This window comes from Trematomus bernacchii, unplaced genomic scaffold (genome assembly GCF_902827165.1).
Source record: "Trematomus bernacchii unplaced genomic scaffold, fTreBer1.1, whole genome shotgun sequence".
Lineage (NCBI taxonomy): Eukaryota > Metazoa > Chordata > Actinopteri > Perciformes > Nototheniidae > Trematomus > Trematomus bernacchii.
This window is the reverse complement of record NW_022987851.1, coordinates 2,379,506-2,399,898: the sequence shown is the minus strand read 5'-3', so window position 1 is coordinate 2,399,898 and position 20,393 is coordinate 2,379,506. Positions and strand designations below refer to the sequence as shown.

Sequence of the window (20,393 nt, the reverse complement as noted above, 5' to 3'; positions counted from 1 at the left end):
ATTTAGAAAAGAATAACAAATTAGAAGGAAAAAAAGATTTAAAAAATACAGATATCAGTATTCTGAGGCTCTGAGCCCCATTTCTTTTCCTCGCGGACGGCAAAAAAAGTCAGACATTATACGATTTAAAATAAAAACAATAATCGTGGCTTGATATTGAGTAAGAACATGTTTTTTTTAACCACACAGCTTCCGGTCTTCCAAGACCCGACCAGACAAAAAGACGTGGTGCAGGCACGAAACATACTACCAATAGAAGTACATTGCTTTTAAAATCGTTCTGTGTGACACGAAAAAAAGGGGAAAATCGTGTTGGTGAACACGAATCAATAGATTAAATGTTGTGACTATAACACGAAATGCCGTGAGACTGGGTTGATATATCCTGAGCTTGTGTTAACCACCGATCTTATTTCAAGCTTTTTTTTACCAAAAAACGTTCAAAAAAACCTTGACTTCGAAACAAGAGAACCGTAAGTGATAATATGCTAACTCGTATTCTGGTTTTAGGACTCGTGACTGTACCACTCTATTTTAGACGAAGCCTCGGATGGAGGAGAACAGGAAGAAGAGGAGGAAGTCTTCATCTCACACAATCAATAAGCAGCCAGAATATTAAGGATTATCTCTAAAACAAATGATCATCCCCTGGTATACCAAATCCATCCACTCCCTCAAAAATGTACTACATGTTCAGCTCTTTTATGAGCTGAATTTGCTCCGCTTGAGGAGGGAATGAAGAGTCCCAGGGCATTGTATCCTGAAACAATAACTTCCTGTCCCTGGCCTTTGTCGCAGATATGATCAGATATCCAGTTAATGCCACAGCAGCCGCTGACACTCTTCCTGCTAAACGTCTCTTGTCTTTCTTCCCACCGCTCAGCGACACAGTTTAATCCGCAGGCTTGGCATGGATCCTTACACACGGCTGTTAACGCACACTGGAAACACACACTGGCAAATGAAGAGGGTTGTTTTATAGAGTGTTGCCAAAACAAGGCGACTTCACCAACTGTCTGTCAAACTTCCCCATGTCACCTAGTCTAGGCCTTTGCATTCTGTGATCTGCAGTGTGTTTAGAGTTCGGAGAGGGTTTAGCTCTGGAAGCATGACTCGACCCTTTTGGGTTTGAGGCCAGGAATCGCTTGGATCATTTGCTTTTTGCACTCCTTTAATTTGACTTAACTCTTGTTTCCTTCTTTTTGCCCTTTCATTTCGAACTTGCAACATGCCTGACAGTTTTTGCATGGGAAAAAAATGCACCCATTTCATGGTTTTTGTTTCTTTTAAAAGAACGACTATGTGTTTCTACGTATTTGTGATGGAAAATCCTTTCACAGTCTCCTCCTTTTTGTCCGTTTTGATTTCTCTCTATCTCTGCTCTGACTTGTTCCTCCTCTGTTTGTGCAGTCGTTCGCTGCAATGCTGTTCACTGTAATTCTTCACTAACCCCGCCACCCCCCCCTTACCCCACCCCCCTCGCCCCCCTCCTCCACCCCTCTCATTACGGTCCTGTGGGGTTCCGCAGTAGTAGAGATGTGGAGTCCTCGTGTGAGCGGGGGTCGCCCAAATAAAACACACGTTGATCCAGTGTAGTCCTAAAGTAAAGAGGGGGGAGGCCAAATGTTCGGTCTCACTCCAGCATTTTTTCTGTTTTCGTTTTTTTTTTCGTTCATTAATTTGTCTTTCGGGGGTTACCAAAAACGCAACTTCATATTTATGACAGGTCATCAGCTCCAACCTGAAGAATTAAGGTGAAGAGCATTTATTGAATGTTGACGTTCTTTATGGTTTTTTCCCTCCCCTTTGTGTGCCCTTTTACTGGTGTCCATGTTTGTTTTTGTTGCTGATTTCTTGTCTTGTTCTGGCTTTATGCATCCCGCACTGCCTGAGCGTCAGCTTCGTCCCTGTCTTCTACTTTCAGCTCCTTCCTTTCCTCTTCCTCTGATACTTCCTCCTCTCTCCTGCTGCTGTCTCTCCCCCCCTGAATGATTTGCACCAGCATGGCCTCCCAGCATCCTCTCTGCCTGTCTCTCTCCCTCAGCTCCGTTCCTTCTTCCTACTCTTTCCCCTCTTCACTTGTGCTTTCCTCTATAAGCTTGTTTTCCAGCTCTCACATGAGTGTAAAACTTTCATCCATCTACTCATCTCTTGATGTCATGACAACAATACATGAAACATGTATTTATGGTTGAGCTGAGGGGCCTATGTCATAATATGTAAGGCACAGAACATAGGCACTGTAACAAAGAGTGTAGCACATCCATTTAGTCTCAGAACTCTTCCTCTGTCTTCTCACTCTCGCTCTCTCTGGTTCAGACCACGGGGAGATGATGGAGATGCAGGGCTTCGGAGGCAGCCCGTCGTCGTGGCAACAGGGCGAAGCAAGCGCTCACGAACCGCTGTGCCTGTCCTGCTCCACGGCGGGCACCAACGTGTCCTTCGAATTCCCCGCCGGCTGCACCTGCATCCACCCGGCAGACATCCACACGTACGTCCTGATTCACTTCAGTGTGCTACAGTCAGTCTTAATTTGATGTACATACTTCTTAAGGATCACACTGACTTTGGTTTTTACATTAATGAGCATAAAATGAGGTGTCATCAATTAAAAATTCTGGAAAGCCAATTGTAATTATTAAATTGTCTTGATGTGGACCCATGGAAGCTCTGAAGGGCAATGAAGATGTTTAGGGCTTCCGTAGAAATCACTCCTACAAACTGATTTTTTACAGAGTCGTTCAAAATGTTTTAAACTTGAAACGGACTTCAGACTAAGATTTTATGATTCACTGCTGCATGAATTAGAATATCAAATTTAAATCACAGCGGAAAGAGGATCTAATACGGGACAAGCTAAGCAAAAACCTAAACATCTTTTTGGGATGGACTGTTCACTTTAATCTTGACACTTATTAGAGCAAGTGAAATCCACATTATTTTAAGCGTTGCCGCATTGTGGCAATTATTATTGACTTTGGAGCTAGATATTTTGTGGAGGCAGCATTTAGTACACCTCTCCATCAGAAAAATAAGGGGTTTTTGCTTGATGTTTTTTTTGACGAAATCCACCACCTTTCAGCCAAGGTGGTGGTTTTCGTCATTAAGAGCGCATGTTTACAGTGTATGACAATTATGGTGGATTTATTTTCTTTCCACCAGTATTCCTCTTAAGATGCTCTGCCAGAACATGAAGAGGCAGATCGTCTCCAGAGCCTTTTATGGATGTAAGTACAACATGTTGCTGTTTTCTATATATGTGTTACTTTAGACAACAGCAATGTATTTGCTTGGGTTTAGCAGCCTGCTGTATCAATATCATACTGCTGGCTTCTAGTTGAGAGCACAATTGATTTTAAAATCAATTAAAGTAATTTCAGGATAATATATGGCTATAATATATGGCTCTACGCTGCTGCCTGATAAAGTATTACGTTAGCACATTTTAATGAAGTGTTCCTCTAAATATGTCAAATGTGTAATAAAGGCTGTAATGAACTGCTGGGTTACATAATGCTTTTATATTGTCATTAAATATTGTTTTGCAAAGGAGAGCTGTTTTTAATTACATCATCAATCTGAAAACCTTATTTGATTATTGATAGTGTATTGAACTCAATATAACAATACAACAATTACAACTTTAGTTATTAAACTAAGTCAGTTTTGCATGTAAAGTAAAATGTCTTATAAAAGTTTAAATAAATTAATATAAATATTTAAAGATAAGAAATACAAAATATGCACATTGTACTATAATATAAAACATGTATTTTACAATGTATGCATTGGTCTATTACTATTCAAAATATATGAATGGTGAGTGCACAGTTTACTAAGGGTTCGTGCTTATGGTTAAATAATCACTTGATATCATAGATTTTACTGTATTATCATACCATTGTAATTTCTGCATCTCCACACTGCCTGTACTGATGCTTGGTCTCAGCTAGGTGTCTGACCATGTCTCACCTGTCCATCAGGGCTGGCCTACTGCCGACACCTGTCCACCGTGCGGACTCACCTGTCAGCTCTGGTCAACCACAACATGGTCCCCCCCGACAGACCCTGCGAGGCGTCCGGGGGCCTCAGCAAGGAGGTGTGGAGCAAGTACCAGAAGGACTGCAAGGTGGGTTCACCGGGAGGCTCACAGTACATCAAATATGGCAGCGTGATCGACCTCTGCCAGCAAGTAGAAGGAATTACAACAACATAACAACATTATTAATCGCCTCCCTGCACCATCTGACCCCCCTCTACCCCCCAACCTGCAGGCCAGGGAATTTAAAAGCCAGCAGATTGCCAAGTCATCCTCAGCATTGATCAAGCCCCATAGATAAATCACCTCGTGCTGTGTAGGGCCGTGCCAGTCTTATTTACTGTAATATTTTATTAAGTGAGGTGAGACGTAAATAATATATATGTGCAAGTTACATTAAAAACACACCAATGAACGTCACTGTTGCGCTGGGTGACATTTTCCTTCATTGCCATAAACATGCACTGTCGTTCTTTTTACTCAATTCTAAAAAACAGCATCCTGCACTGCAACTACTCTCATATGTAGATTTAATCTGCAGCTGAAAGTAGTCCCCAATTAGTAGTGAGTTTTTTTTTAGTGCCCAGCTGTTATGCTGCAATACCTGAGCATGTGTAACCTGTTTTGAATGATTAGCATGTTTTTCAGTGAAAAATAGTGAGCTTGAACCTGAATGCCACAGACAGGCTAGGAGCTAGGACTAGGTTAGGGGTAAAATCCGTAAAATATTCCCCACTGTTTTGGAGCACTGAGAGACTTATAATCGAACATTTGACATTTGTATCACGGGTGTCATGCTTGCGTGCTTTCTCGCATATCTCGCAGACAAACAACAATAGTTTAAAGTCCCTCGCAGACAAACAACAATAGTTTAAAGTCCCTCGCAGACAAACAACAATAGTTTAAAGTCGTCGACCACAGGTCAAGCTGCTCCAGTGTTACACAGGGTGTCCCCCAGGGTTCAGTACTGGGTCCACTCCTTATCCTCGTTCACCTCCTTCCCCTTGGCACTATCCTCCATCACCATTAAACCATTTCCATTGTTATGCGGAAGACACACAGGTATATAGTGGGCTTGGGCCTTAAGCCACAGATAGGCTAGGAAAGTTTTGAGTAAAATACTTTAAAACACATATTTTCGTACTTTTCCCGACAGTTTTGGAGCACTTGGAGGCCTATATCGTTATAATTGAGCTTTAGTTGCCTCTTTTTAATGTGTTTCTATTTCTCATATATAATACACCCTTCTCTACTGTAGTTGTATAATAATTCTAAGTCAGGGATCATTTACTGCTCCTGCAGTCTCCTCTCTCCTTCAATCTAATGGAGGTTTAATGAGTTTCAGTCTCATCACAGAGTGCAGAATGATACCATCGTAGCTATTAAAGGAGCCACTGTAATCATCCATCATCTCCAACAATGTCATCACCAGTAATTAACACTCTATTCATATCTTTGTCCTTTATCATCTGTGCTCATCTATGTCTTCCTACATCAGTCTCAATCACTGCTCCATTATTCATGCCTTCCTCTTTCTCTTGTTCCGCTCCCATCAGGCGTCTTCTTCCTGTCATCTTTCTTCTTCTCCTGGGTTAATCTTCCTATTGTTATTTTCTGTGTATGTGTAGAACTATAAGGAGCTGGAGCTGCTGAGGCTGGTTTATTATGGCGGAGTGCAGCATGACATCAGAAAGGAGGTGTGGCCTTTCCTGCTTGGACACTACAAGTTTGGCATGGGCAAAAAGGACATGAGTCAGGTACAGCACATTAAAACAAACACACATAAACACACACACACACATGCACACACTATTGAAAAGCAATGTGTGTTTGATGCCTTTTTCCCCTCTGCAGATTGATGCAAAGATCAGCGAGCGCTACCAGCAGGTGATGCGGGAGTGGAAAGCGTGTGAGGTGATCGTGAAGCAGAGGGAGAAGGAGATGCAGTCGGCCATCTTTGCCAAGCTCTCCTCGGGCAGCAGCATCGACAGCCACGTCCTGCGACTCGTTCACAGAGACTCCACGCTCAGCAACGAGGTGAAGAAACCGACAAACATCTGACTCCTTATTAGACTAAGCTCAATTTGAGTTGTAATTGTGACAGAGGCTGAGACCAATATATGCAATAGAAGCAATGCTGTTACTAGTATCATTCAGGTATGCATGAAATGAATTGTTTAATATCACTAATATTCATATTTTGCACATTACATTTTTCCCAAAACTTGATTTTTTTACAGTGATAAAATGTCACCATTTTGATTACTTAGAGGGCAGTCTATCAATAAAAGATAACAAGTTATACTGTGTTTCTATTAGCCTGTGAAACAGTTGTAAAGTTTCTGTGGCTCTGGAGAAGCTTTGTCAAGTCTGAGAAACAGAAACCCTGGTTGCGGTCGAATACTCCAAAAAAACAGCTCCTAAGTTCTAACCCTATCGTCTATTCCTTGACCTCGGAGTGAAACGTCACGGGGTTAAGGGATAGTGGATAGGAGAATTCAAAAGGATTTAGGAGAAGAGACTGCGGTACTTTAGAGAATCCGACTGCACTTTCACTATCCGACGTGTTTATGATGCGCCAGCGGAGGTCATAAATGTGCGTCTGCTGCTGTGGGGAAACTATGGAAACTACAGTTTTCTATACAGCGGACTACAACATGGATGTTTAATAAGAACGAGGGACTACTGTAAACTCATCTAGAGACTCTGCACCGTGCTCTGATGCTGTTGTTTTATGCTTTATGAACGGGGACAACAGAGAAACATATTCTTCATGACCAAAGTTGGAATTGAAATAAAAAAGGAAAGTGAAACTTATGCTCGTCACCCTCTCCCTCCGGTCCTCATTAATACAAATGATCCCAATACGTATGATTGTATGAAAAGATCTTAAAATCAATACAAATGTATTTATTATAAACGTTAGTCCTTAACATCTATCACTGTGTATATTACCATTCAAACATCTTTTAAAAGTTGAACAAACCCCACACAGCTCAGTAAAGACTGTGACATGTTGACTTTATTTGATCATTTCAGTAAAAACTAACGTTCATATTTCTCTTTTTGATTATAATACTGATGAACGTTCAAAACAAAGCACTTTGGCAACTTACCACATACGTTTTAAAATGCTTAATAAGCACCGTAACTTTCATGATATCATTTCTCGTTCATAATCGGTTGTTTCCGTGAACGGCCGACTGTTGTGTGACGGCAAATGCCGCGGCAAGGCATTGTGGGGCAGCATTTTCTCCTCTCCTTTCGGTTAGGGAGGTCCAGTGGTTCCTAAGCTAAAGGAGGTTATAAAGGAAGTTTGAAACCTCCTTTCCTTTTAATTTAGAGAATTCGAACGGCACTTATCATGGCTGCCACTGAGGGACTTCCGGGTCATTTCACTCCGTTAGGAAGGTTCCTAAACTAAATGGACTATTCGACCGCAACCCTAGTGTTACAAAACAGGAACTGGGACAAAAATGTTGCATCATGGGTATTCTACGATCCATTGATTGTCCCGTGCTAAGGGTGAAGGATATCTTGTCAGATGTATCTAGTAAATCCTTTTTTCTTTACCTTTTACGTTAAGGTTTTCATTACTTTTTATTTAAAAACTGAAATAAAAAAGAATAAATAAAAAGAATCCTCCAGTGGCTACGGCTTGCTTCCACTCATACAATTCATATTTCGTCAAGGGTCGCACAGAGGGATGATTTCACAAATATACATTCATACGCACATAGATACCAAGCTATACCCATGTTCATATATATATACATACACACTTATATTTCAGATATTTAAAATTCATGACTTGAGTAGTGAAATCACATCGATCCATGTGGTGCGATGTATGACCCCACACCCTTCATCATTTCCACCGCTGTCTTCTGTCACTTTTAAAGTTCCTTTGTCCTCTAGGTGTTTATGTCGGTGGACGAGCCGGATGCGGGGAGCCAGGAGATCCCCAGTGGAGAGGACGGTACCCCCACCATGACCACCCTGGTTCCCCCTGCAGTCCTCCCCCCAGAGGAGCGACCGCTGGTGGAGTTTGACTCCCCCGACTCGGGTCTCCCCTCCTCCAGAAACTACTCAGTGACCTCTGCTCATTCCCAGATCCTGTCCAGCATCGACGACGGGCAGAGCACGGAGGAGGAAGGGGGGGGGCGGGGAGGAGGGCAGGACTCCGGGGGGGCGTCAGGACTCTCTGACTGAGGACAGGCTGTGCAGTCAGCTGGACAAACTGGTGACCAACGGAGGAGCTGCAGAGGGGTTTTCACCCTCACTCTCCTCATACACAGTATGTACAGTTCATACGTGTGTCTGTTTACGATTGTGACATAAATACACAACAGCAAAAACATAGTTTTACATGCACTAGTCAATTATTTTCAGCTAGTTCACCTCAAGGTGAGTAAGCAAAATAGCGTAAAGGAAAACTGGAAAGAAAACATCCAAAAGATACTTTTAGGTATTTATTGCTATTTTAGTCAATTTCAGTATATAGATTTCTCCTAAATTCACCAAAAGTTAGCATTGGATAATGCTTACTTTGCTTATTTAGAATAACATTTCAGAAAACGTGGAAGAAAAAACCTAATTGGCTTAATTAAAGTATCAACTAGCATAGTACAGTACCCGTTAAGCATATTCTGTCCTGTTTATTTTCATTTTCATGTAACCGTTTATTTGAAGAGGGACAATGCACATTGATGAACACTTTAACAATTAATGCTTCAAAACGTAAACGAGCTCATTTCCATCCGTAGTCCCTCACATACAACATTTAAGAACATGACATTTATATACATAGCAAAAATAAATACATGACATGCAGAAAGAGCATGAGCAGCATATAAGCATTTACCACATGGCAGTACAATGTAGCAGCTACAACATATAAAGTGCAGGAGGAGATACAAGAGATACATCAAGTGCAGGAGGAGATACCCCTGTGTTTAAAGTGCATTTAGCGGTGATTGCACGTTTGTTTGTTTCTCAACCATTCTTTTAGTTGACCTTTAAAACTGTTAAAGGTCAACAGTTTATATATCTGTTTATTCAATCTGACTGAGACAATCAGAAACAAGTGGGGAAATCATCACATGACTAAACAACAGGCAAAAACATTGTTTTTTTCTTGCACTTGTTTATGTTGAGGTCTAAAAACACCCAAAATACAAAAGAAGGTGTTTATTTTACTCACTTAATTTGTTTGTGTCTGTATATTTCCCCTCAAATCTGTAATAAGTTAGCATTAGCCTCATTTTCATTTTGAAACAGAACATTTCAGAACACTTGTGATAACATACACAGTCACCTTTCCTTGCTGCAGATCGAGCTGTTGGACACCGTGGCCCTGAACCTCCACAGGATAGACAAAGATGTGCAGCGCTGCGACCGCAACTATTATTACTTCACCCCAGCCAACCTGGAGAAACTACGCAACATCATGTGCAGGTATGTCAAAGAACTATTTCAACCTTTCATATACAGCATAGCTTTTTCTAAACACAAGATCAAATACTGTGTAATGTGAAGGGTGTCTTTTGTAGTACAAACCCACAGAGAGTCATCAACTGACTCTGAAGTAACCCTCACCTCTTTTTAACGTCTTTCAGCTCCTGGTTTTGATTTTGCAGGTTATCATTTGACTGTATTGATATACCAGGGTTCTTACGGTCATTAAAAACCTGGAAAAGTCATGGAAATTCAAAATGCTAATTCCAGTCCCTGGAAAAGTTATGGAAAACAATATTTTTCCCAAAGTTTTGGAAAAGTCATGGAAATGTAACTAAAGTTGCATCAAATATAATTTATATTTTATCTACTGTAATCGCCGAAATAGTAATACTATAATGATAATACATACAGTATAGTAATGAAACGTAAAATGGCATTTAACTGACGAGGTATTTTGCTGGTGAGAGATTTGAGTTGCTTTAGCGTGTAGAAGCTAGTAAGCCTACTATTTGATTTGTTTTAGATAGGCACAACATGTTTCATATGCAGACCTTATTTTCCTGTTCCATGTTCAAATAAACCATTTTCAGTGGTACCGCTGAGAAAGAGTAATTTTTTTGGTCATTGAAAATTAGGTAAAGGTCATGGAAAAGTCATTGAAAATCATTGGTGAAAAAGTGTATGAACCCTGATATACTCTCACAGCTCTCATCCCTGTTATTTACTGCTGTTTCCCTTCAGGAGTTGTTGCTGGGCAATAATAAAGCTAAGAGATAGTTCATATGTTGGCAAGTTACATGACTACATGACAATGCAATTAATGGTAATGTTGCTCAATATGTTCTTGCTGTTAATATAAAGTTCACCATGTCAATTGAAAAGGTGATCATGTGTCCTGTGTTTGTGCTTCCCACCAGTGGCCTACTATCAGTTGGTGCATCTTTAAGTCAAACTTGAGTAAAATGTCCCAAATTATAAAAAGTGATACAATACAATAATTTTCAAATGTGCACTTATATACATTACTCGATGGAATGTAATAAGTTCCATTCCCCCATGTGCAGTATCGGTGGTGATTTGAATGTGATGTGTTTGTATCTGCAGCTTTGTGTGGGAGCATTTAGAGATGGGCTACGTTCAGGGCATGTGTGACCTGCTGGCTCCTCTCATGGTCATCCTGGATGATGGTGAGAGAACACATCCTCATCTGTTTGATATCTCCTGACAGAACAGATACAATAGCACCTGTAGCTGTTGGACAACTGAAGCTAATATGCCTTATTCAATAATCAAATTGATAATAAAAAACATCAGCCATGAGTTTTATGCATTAGCATTGTGTATAGTTTACAGCAATTAAACAACAAACACCAGCAGGGCTGTTAGTGTGTGTGTGTGTGTCAGTTCAGTTCAAGTTAACACTGATAAGGTAGACTTTCTTAATTCAGATGATGACATTATTATTAGTTAGAAGCTTTATTCATTAACATTGACATTTGATTTTAAAATAAAAATGTGAATGCTGGGTAGTTTTCTTTCTCTCTTAATCTTACATATTTGTTCACTTTGTTTACAATAGGTATTTGTGCATTATTACAGATAACAACATGTGTTTTTCTACATTTTTAGATGATATTCCTCTGTAATAGATATTTGTTGTCATTCAGCATTTTAGAAACAATTATTTTAGGGTGCTGAAAATGTGCTTGAAACCTATAAAGACACCTTTATTTAGGGGGTGATAACAACAGATATTTCAAAAATATTAAAGGTGGGGTAGGTAATTTTGGAGAAACCAGCTCGAGTGCGCTAGAATTTGAAAATACACAGCCGGAACAAATCTGCCACTTCCTTACAGAGCCCCTCCTCCAACACACACGAATGCGCACATGACCAATCAGGTCACGAGATAAGTTTGTGCACAGATGGAAAGCTGACAGGCAGGTAGGCCATCCAGTTATTTTAGCCGGGCCAGCTAAAATGATTGGTCGTGCTTTTTACAGCACTACGGCTTCCACAGATGACATTTTTTTATGGATTTTTTGTCAAAGCACTTAAGATATTCATTGCTATCGGGATGTTAAGAGCATTCCATGGAATATAGCAAAAAGTGTATCTTGAGCCGGTTTCTCAAACTTACCTACCCCACCTTTAAGTAAACCTTGAAATGTAAAAAGAAAACTGATACTCTGTGCAGTCATATTTTCACCTGTTTAAAATGCTAGTGGGAAATATACGTTACGTGCCAAAACAACATGTGTGTGTGTGTGTGTGTGTGTGTGTGTGTGTGTGTGTGTGTGTGTGTGTGTGTGTGTGTGTGTGTGTGTTTGTGTGTGTGTGTGTGTGTGTGTGTGTGTGTGTGTGTGTGTGTGTGTGTGTGTGTGTGTGTGTGTGTGTGTGTGTGGTGTGTGTGTGTGTGTGGGTGTGTGTGTGTGTGTGTGTGTGTGTGTGTGTGTGTGTGTGTGTGTGTGTGTGTGTGTGTGTGTCTCTCAGAGTGCCTGGCCTACAGCTGTTTCACTCAGCTAATGAAGAGGATGAGTCACAACTTCCCTAATGGTGGAGCCATGGACACACACTTTGCCAACATGAGGTCCCTGATCCAGGTGATGGATAATTCTTCCTCTGTGTATGTGTGTGTTTGAGAGTGTGTGAGACGGAGTGTGTCACCTCCACTCAGTCCCTCTGACGCTCTCTGTGCTCTCACTCTGATGTCAGATCCTGGACTCGGAGCTGTTTGAACTGATGCAGCAGAACGGAGATTACACTCACTTCTACTTCTGTTACCGCTGGTTCCTGCTGGACTTCAAGAGAGGTGACCGTCACATCCTTAAGTCTCACTCTCATGTTGAGCCTCGGGGGGGGGGGTCACACTGCTGATCACACTCACACAGTTAGCAGTGTTTCAGAGGGGAAGCTGGCAGGTGTTCACGTGCCCGTCGTACTGCACTTCACAGTGTTTGTTTAGGCGTTGACACAGAGGGGGGGGGGGGTACACCTGTGGGCAATGCTCTGGCTGGCAGGAGCAGTGGAACGTAACCAATACCTCACATTTATCAATCAAATGTTATTTATATAGCCATATATCACAAATGACACATTTGTCTCAGGGGAGATTACAACGTTTACAGTGTCCAATTCTGAGGTTCTTTACATGAGTATTTGTGTTCTTTATGCTTTAACTTTCCTACATCTCTGAGCAAAATATTGTCCTATAGTAATACAAAATATATTAAACATATGTGAAAGATTGACAGTGATAAAAATCTGTTTATTGTCATTTTGACCTCATACCAGCAACATTACACCTTTTGCCACATTTTATATGTCTATAGCCTATATCTGTAGAATACATTACAGAAACAAAAAAAGTGTAATATAGTTTTAAATATCCAGCGCTTGTTTCTTAACCTTTTACTCTCTTGAATAAAAGCCAAAAATGACCTTTTAAAATGACCTTTATATATGAAAACATTTGATAATTTCATAATTGATAATGGTTATAGAAAGGCCATGATTCGTCCTTAGATGCTGACAACCTTTTCACAGCTGGAAGTCATAACCTGCACAGTATGATATATGTTTTGCACTTAAATATTTAGATTTGATGACTTTTGTACTTTTACTTAAGTACACATGTGCATACCTTTTATGTGTAACAGAGTATTTATGTAATGCTGTATTGCTACAGTTACTTTAGTAACAGCCCCCCACTGGGCAGGAGAACATCATTGCTTGGCAGCAAACAGTTTGAAGCAAAAAAAAAGAGGTAACATGTATTCATCCAGTTGAGGTCGTGGTAGCAAGATCTCTTAATGCTTCTATCAGTAGCAGTGCATGTTTTATTTGTTGCTGATTCTGTTACCATTGGACTAAGTCGTAATTAACTTTAATCAATAAATCCCCCCGCCCAGAGCTCCTGTACGAGGATGTGTTTGCGGTGTGGGAGGTGATCTGGGTGGCTTCCAGGATTTCCTCGCAGCACTTCGTCCTCTTTCTGGCCTTGGCCCTGGTCACAGTGTACCGTGAGATCATCAGGGACAACAACATGGACTTCACTGACATCATTAAGTTCTTCAATGGTAAGTTAAGTGTGTAGTTAATAGTGTTGATCTTATTTCTCACTATCCTGACGTGGCTGCCATCAGACATTTGGCTCTCACCAGTTATATTCTGTGGAGAAATCCGGGTGTTGTTTTAACAGAACTGTTTGTAGGGTCGAACATTTGAGTATTCTATCATTCAGGAAAGGATTAAGCATAAGAGCTTTTATCCCAGTGTGTTGATATATTAAAGATTCAGATACATCGATGTTTCAGATGTTTACATAAAACGCTCATTTTGAAATGAAGTAGTACACCTCACCTATAAACACTAGCACACATCCCGCCTATTACACCTAGAGATATATCATTCATAATAAAGTTAGGGATACATGGTTGTAATAGTTGACCAAAGTAATAGATATTAGTTACATGTTTGGCTAAAAGTAATAAAAACATTTCTTTTACTGTAAATAGCTAGCTAAAAATGTTAAATTAGCTAGCTAAAAGTGATGGCTAAATGGTTAGCTAAAAGTAATGGGCAGATTGTTGGGATAGTTAGCTAAGAACTGGTTAAAATGGTGAGCTAAAATAATGAATAAATTGTAAAAGTAGTTACCTTAAAGTTTTTGATTAAGGTTTAAAAGAGTTAGCCAACAAAAATATGGGTAAAGTGGTAAGCTAAATGTATTAGACACATTGATGAAGTAGTTGGCTAAAAGTGATGGCTAACTTGATGAACCAATTGTTCAAAACGTTTGCTATAATAAATTGAATAAATGGTTGAGATATAGCTCAAAGTAATGAATAAATGGTTGAATAATCAGTCTAAAGTAATGGATAAATTGGTAAAATAGTTAGCCTAAAGTTTTTGATAAATGCTTTAAAGAGTTAGCTAAAAAGAATGGATAAAATGGTTAGCTACAAGTAAAACACCAATTCTTCAAGTAGCTTGAAAATAATGGATAAAAGGTTGAATAATTAGCTAAATATTATATATACGTACATTGTTTAAATAGTTAGTCGACCTGAATGTAATTGATAAATGGTTGGAAGTTAGCTAAAATAAATAATTTCAATTCTTAGCATTAAAGGTGGGGTAGGTAAGTTTGAGAAACCGGCTCGAGATCGCTAGAATTTGAAAATACACAACCGGAGAAAATCTGCCACTTCCTTACGGACCGTCCACACAGCAGCGTTAAAAAATCTTGAAACGCTTCTGCCCATTCACTTTGAATGGGGTGACGTCACTTTGCCTCACTTTTCGCCGAACTGCATTGTGGGCAGCAGAGCGGAGATTTTCAGGATTTTCAGGATTCAAAGTTGAGCAATGTTCAACTTTTGAAGCTGAGGTGGAAGCGTCAGCCAATCAAATCCTGTGTATGCAAATCTGACAGTTCAAGCGCTAGCCAATCAAACCACGTGTATGCTGGGAGAGACATACCGCAGGTCATTTCCTCATATTCCAAAAAATGGAGGAGAAATTAGCGGTAGGGAATCACCCGGTGCTTTATGACCAGTCCCTATTTACCTACCGGGATACAAACCGGAGGAGCCAGGCATGGAGGGAGGTGGCAGAGACAGTGGTATGTTTTCGCCTGTTTTGGGGAGTTTATATCCAGTTTACTTCGGGCTTTTTTGCTTCGTATGTCAGGGGCGGGAGATTCATGTGATTGGTGATTGCCTTGCTCGCAAAAAATCCCCAAGCTTCAGATACGCCCACCTCCAAGATTTTTTTAACGCTGCTGTGTGGACGGGCCGTCATAGAGCCCCTCCTCCAACACACACGAACGCGCACATGACCAATGAGGGCACGAGATAAGTTTGTGCACAGATGGAAGGCTGACAGGCAGGTAGGCCATCCAGTTATTTTAGCCGGGCCGGCTAAAATGATTGGTTGTGCTTTTTACACTACTACGGCTTCCACAGATGACATTTTTTTAAGGATTTTTTGTCTAAACACTTAAGATATTCATTGCTATCGGGATGTTAAGAGCATTCCATGGAATATAACAAAAAGTGTATCTCGAGCCGGTTTCTCAAACTTACCTACCCTACCTTTAACTAAGTAATGGATACCCACATAAGCATTAGTATTATCATTCCGAAGGCACCTGCGTGCTTCGAACAAATTGGGTTATAAATATTAACGTCAAACAACAATCTGAATGCAGAAGTGTTATACTGTAGTTGTACTTGTTCCTAACAACCACACACGATGGTGGGGTGAAAAGCCTGCGATCTTATGGAAGCAAAGTTTGTTCTTGCAGGTGATGTGAAATCCATTTATTTCTATATTCTAAAGTTCCCCCTCTAACTGTGTGTCTGATCCACAGAGATGGCTGAGCGTCATGATGTCCAACATATCCTGAAGGTAGCGCGGGAGCTGGTGCACAGAGTCCAGTCTCTGATGGACAACAAGTGACTGTAGAGGACTGTGAGGATTCAGAGGGGGGGGGGGGGGGGCACTCTCCTCCCCCAGAGAGACAGTGTTTCCAGGCCTTCCCCTATCCAGAGCAGGGCCGGGGGGTCCAGGCCTCCCTCCTGCCCAGCTGAAGGCCCTGGGAGTGGGGCAGAGCGCCGCAGCAACAGCCTGGCTCTGGAGCTTCAACTGTTTACATTCACCTTCACATGGAATGCCCTCGGTGTCCGTTCAGACATGTGGATTTGTCTGCATGCTTGTGAGTTTGATCACACTGTGAACACATCCTTGAGTCTCCCCAGTGCTACAGAGCTTGTGTGCGTGCATGAATACACACACACACACACACACACACACACACACACACACACACACACACACACACACACACACACACACACACACACACACACACACACACACACACACACACACACACACACACACACACACACACACACACACACACACACACACACACACACACACACACACACACACACACACACACACACACACACACACTTCCAGACAGCATTGGCTCTATCAATACTGCATTGAACCAGAACATGTTGGATGCTTGTCAGGAAGGCTTGAGCGTTCTGAGTGGTTGACAGGGGGCGGGATTTACAAACAACATTGTCCGAGGAGCAGAAGACTTAGCCAAGAAGAAGTTTTCATTAGTGACCAAATGGACTGTGCCAACTACCTTTTCATGAGTGCTTTCTACTATAAGCATGTGTGTGTGTTTTCCCCCCCTTTTTGCTTTTTGTCCAAGAGTTCATTCTCACACAAATGTTGCCTTTATCAGTAACAGCCCAAGGTACTTAGTTGCACTTTTTTGTGAGGATTTCCTTCCTGGTGCCTGTGAAAGCCTCCCTAAGTTGTTCAGGGGCCGGAGGCGCCACAAGCGGCCAACTGTGGAGAATTCTGGGATAAATTGCAGCCAACTTTCCTGAGCATGGCAGTGAGCGGGTAGTCCTTGTTCTGAGTGACGTGGCAGCAGAGCACAACAGCAAAGCACACGCCTTCCTCCATACTTCGATATAAAAGTGGTGCGACTCTGTTTTGTAGTTACATGGCTTTCCCCACTAGGGATGCTAAGGTCATGGCTTTGTAATATATCTGGTCATTTGGGGCGTTTAATAGCCACTGGAGGAATTACTAGTCTATGATTACACACATATTACACATTTCAAGTTTTAAATGCTACCGTTTTTTAGAATAAATATCTTGACATCAGTGTTTGAAAAATCCTGCCTGCATCCCTGTTTCAGTTTGCTTCTGCAAGATGATAAGTACGCTAAGCTGAGAAACCCACTGACTAAGGAAACATACAAACTGTCCAACTAATCAAGTATTATAGACTTTTCACTGGTAAGAAAAACAAAAGGAACAGATTGATTATATGAACTGACTATAGTTGTCTATTCTTTTAGGAAAAAGCCTGGCATTATTCTAGATTTGTTATAATTGTCATCAAAAGAGTCTAAGCTTTTCCAACTCACTGTAGCCTCAGCCTCATTCCCATTGGTTCCCACTGAGGACATTCATCTTTAAAACGGACTCTCCAAATATAGTTTCATTTTTTTTAAAGCGATACACAAACAAAACTATTTGGGGTGGCAGATGTATTTGATGCTGTACTTAATATTTACAGCAGCAGGTATTCCCCTCATTTTTAAACTTTGAATTGCTGGAAATGTGATGGGTTTTTGTTCGGCAGTGAAGCTCTTGACACACATAGTGATGCAAAGCCACATACACATGTTAGTTGGAAACATTTATTGTTGGTTAGGGTCTTTCCATGGGATCTGTAGAGTATGAAACAATGAAATATTCCCAGTTGTCCTTAGAGTGACTCGGTGTAAAAGATGCTCACTGTCAGGAAAAGTGGTTGCAATTGTCCGTGTGGAACCTGATTCTCCTCCAGCCTCTGGAAATAAAACATACCTGGGCTGGGTTGGTCTAAATAAAAAAACGTGTGTATTTAAAGAAGCTGCTTTTAATGCCAAACGCCCTCTAGTGTTCAGTGGATCAGTATCAGGTGTGTCTTCGCAGTGACAGCACAGAGTGCTCATGTTTGTATCTGAAGGGTATCTGGGACATTTTTGATACGGTTTCCAATCCCCTTTTGTCATGTGACCCTTTATCTCCTCGCCTCCTTAAAATGTCCAACACGGCTGCATACGATTGGTCGTCCAGCTCGGACCTGCACCTGTGATCCAAGTGCCAAGAGTCTTCCCCAATCCTCAAGTGTACTGTAGTCATCCAGCTCTCTGATTCGCTAGTTTGATCTGCTCCCCCCCACTGCACCCTGACGGAGGAGGGTCTCCCGGGGGACCTGGGGCCCGTAGCAGAGCTTTTTCTTCCAATCAGGACATTGTGTACCAAAGCCTTGAAGCAGCCCCCTCTGTGGCATGACGACAATGTGCAATTTCATACTGCATCTTGAAGACTGACTGTTTACTATGTGTGTATAATATTTTTGAAATGGTGATTCTTTATCTACTGTGTAACTTCTGTCGTTTGAAGAAACCCATCAGAGTCTACGTTGCTGTAAATATGACCTGAAAGCCCAATATTTATATGAAGACAGTGAGAACATATATATATATATAACTTATTTTGAGATCTATTTTTTATGTTGGTTTTAGCAGCACTAGCTGGAGGTGTATTCTGGGATGTGGAATGTGTGCAGGCTGTGTTACACGTTGACTGTTAAGTGTTCTTTTTCAATGTTGTGCACTGACTTCAAATTTCTATTTATTTAGAGAGCCAATGATTGCATTGCTGAGTATGTATTGGTAAGGATGTATCATTTGCCTTGAATGTAATGTATTATTAAATAAGAGGTTGTTCATTAGTGGGCTGCTCTGTTCCTTCTTTGATTAGAATTGATCCTGTTAAGAACAAACTGTTCTTAGGAAGGTCATCAAAATGTATACGTTCAATTAGCCCTATTATGCCTTAAAGGGTGTGTTGTATATGTTTTTGCCAAAATCCCGAAGTTCCCTCCATCCACCAGCTCAGCAATTCTCCTGACCTCTTTAAAGAAATAATTAGTGGTATTTATTTGAGCACTTTTCTAAGTAATCAAAGCGCTTTACATTACATTAAATTACATATATTAGACATGTAATACATTGAATACTGTAGACAATGCCCACAGAAGCAATTTAGGGAGAAGTGTTTCACCGGTCTCATCAGTGTCCAAACACAAAGCTCTTAAAGCCCACTAGCTGTCTAACTACTGTAACAAGTTAGCATCTTGTGTCACCATTCAACCAAAAATAACCAGACTGACACCAGGTTTAAAAACAAAAACAACAATGTTTATCACGGTTGATACCGATCAGTACCCATGACATTGCACAATACAAAGGCATGAAAAAAAGTAACATTAAAATAGGTATTGCATCTTCCAAAAGCTAACTTTTTCATTCATAAATGCTTCTTGCGATCTCGGTTCACTGCATTTTCTTACAACAGAATCACAGAATTTGTCTAAATAGCCAGAAATAATTTCTAAAAATCAATGAGCGTGATGTGACACGAAAAAGAACAATCAGCAGACATTCTGTGGCTGTACAACATCGAAGGCCAAGAGTTCTCCGTAGACTCCGCTGAGGTCATGTGACCGAGGCCCAACACATATGGGGGGGGGGGGGCGGGTGAGACGATGGCCATGATTCTCTCTCCAACTGCTCCTCTGGTCCTGTTAGAGACATCACAATTTATTGTTTGAATTAAAAGCAGTTTTACGACTCAGTCAGAGATGAATCAGCGGCCTGTAAACTTTATTAGTTTGGGTTTCACCATCTTACCACTCCCAACTCGACACTAAAAGGAAATACCCTTATCCACTTGCTGAGAGTTAGAAGGAAAGGTCTGTACCGCTTGTTAAGATGACGGAGCTAGTAGTGGGTTAGCTCAGTTTAGCATAAAGAAAGGACAAATATAGCCTGGCTGAAATGGTTCGAAAATCCCCCCAACCGATAAATACATGACATCTTGTATGTAAAAACAAAGCATGAAAACAACAACTCCCTGTTTGAGGGGGGGGTTTATGTGGGGGCTATATCTTGGCGGTCTAATGTTAGCATGTACAGTATATGTATTCAGTGTATAGATCTTATCACCTAAACCTCGACAACAAAGGAAAATGCTCATTTATTTATCATATCTGTTAATACATTTGTTGTCAAGCAAAAAGGACAAACATTGATTTAGATCATTGTTGACTGGTCGTTTCAACATTTCCTCTCAGGCTCTGGAACATTCTGCATGTTTACTGAGTTGATTTAAGACTAAATATGAATTGATGTCACAATAGTCAATGGACTGAAAAATAATGGGATGAAATATAAATACCATTGAATATTCCTACAAAGTTACTACATGCAATCTTTTGTGGCAGTGGTGGATGAAA

At 40.8% G+C, this 20,393-nt stretch overlaps 2 protein-coding genes across 3 annotated transcripts in view; one reads left to right on the top strand and one right to left on the bottom strand.

Annotated features, from left to right (window-relative positions):
* The window catches only part of sgsm2 (small G protein signaling modulator 2), a 99,114-nt gene extending 82,795 nt beyond the window's left edge, over positions 1-16,319 (top strand). Inside the window, 13 exon segments of the mRNA XM_034113254.1 lie at positions 2,320-2,491; positions 3,163-3,227; positions 3,984-4,129; positions 5,668-5,796; positions 5,894-6,076; positions 7,958-8,233; positions 8,235-8,336; positions 9,372-9,496; positions 10,604-10,686; positions 11,993-12,102; positions 12,215-12,311; positions 13,411-13,578; positions 15,876-16,319. Of these exon segments, the coding sequence (XP_033969145.1) occupies positions 2,320-2,491; positions 3,163-3,227; positions 3,984-4,129; positions 5,668-5,796; positions 5,894-6,076; positions 7,958-8,233; positions 8,235-8,336; positions 9,372-9,496; positions 10,604-10,686; positions 11,993-12,102; positions 12,215-12,311; positions 13,411-13,578; positions 15,876-15,964 (1,745 nt within the window). The 3' untranslated portion in view covers positions 15,965-16,319.
* A 2,955-nt stretch (positions 16,320-19,274) lies between these two features.
* tpst1 (tyrosylprotein sulfotransferase 1) overlaps positions 19,275-20,393 on the bottom strand; it is a 43,567-nt gene continuing 42,448 nt past the window's right edge. For both annotated transcript variants that reach the window (XM_034113136.1, XM_034113137.1), the window contains one exon: positions 19,275-19,679. The gene's annotated coding sequence lies outside the window, so the exon portion shown is untranslated. The remainder of the gene's footprint in view (positions 19,680-20,393) is intronic.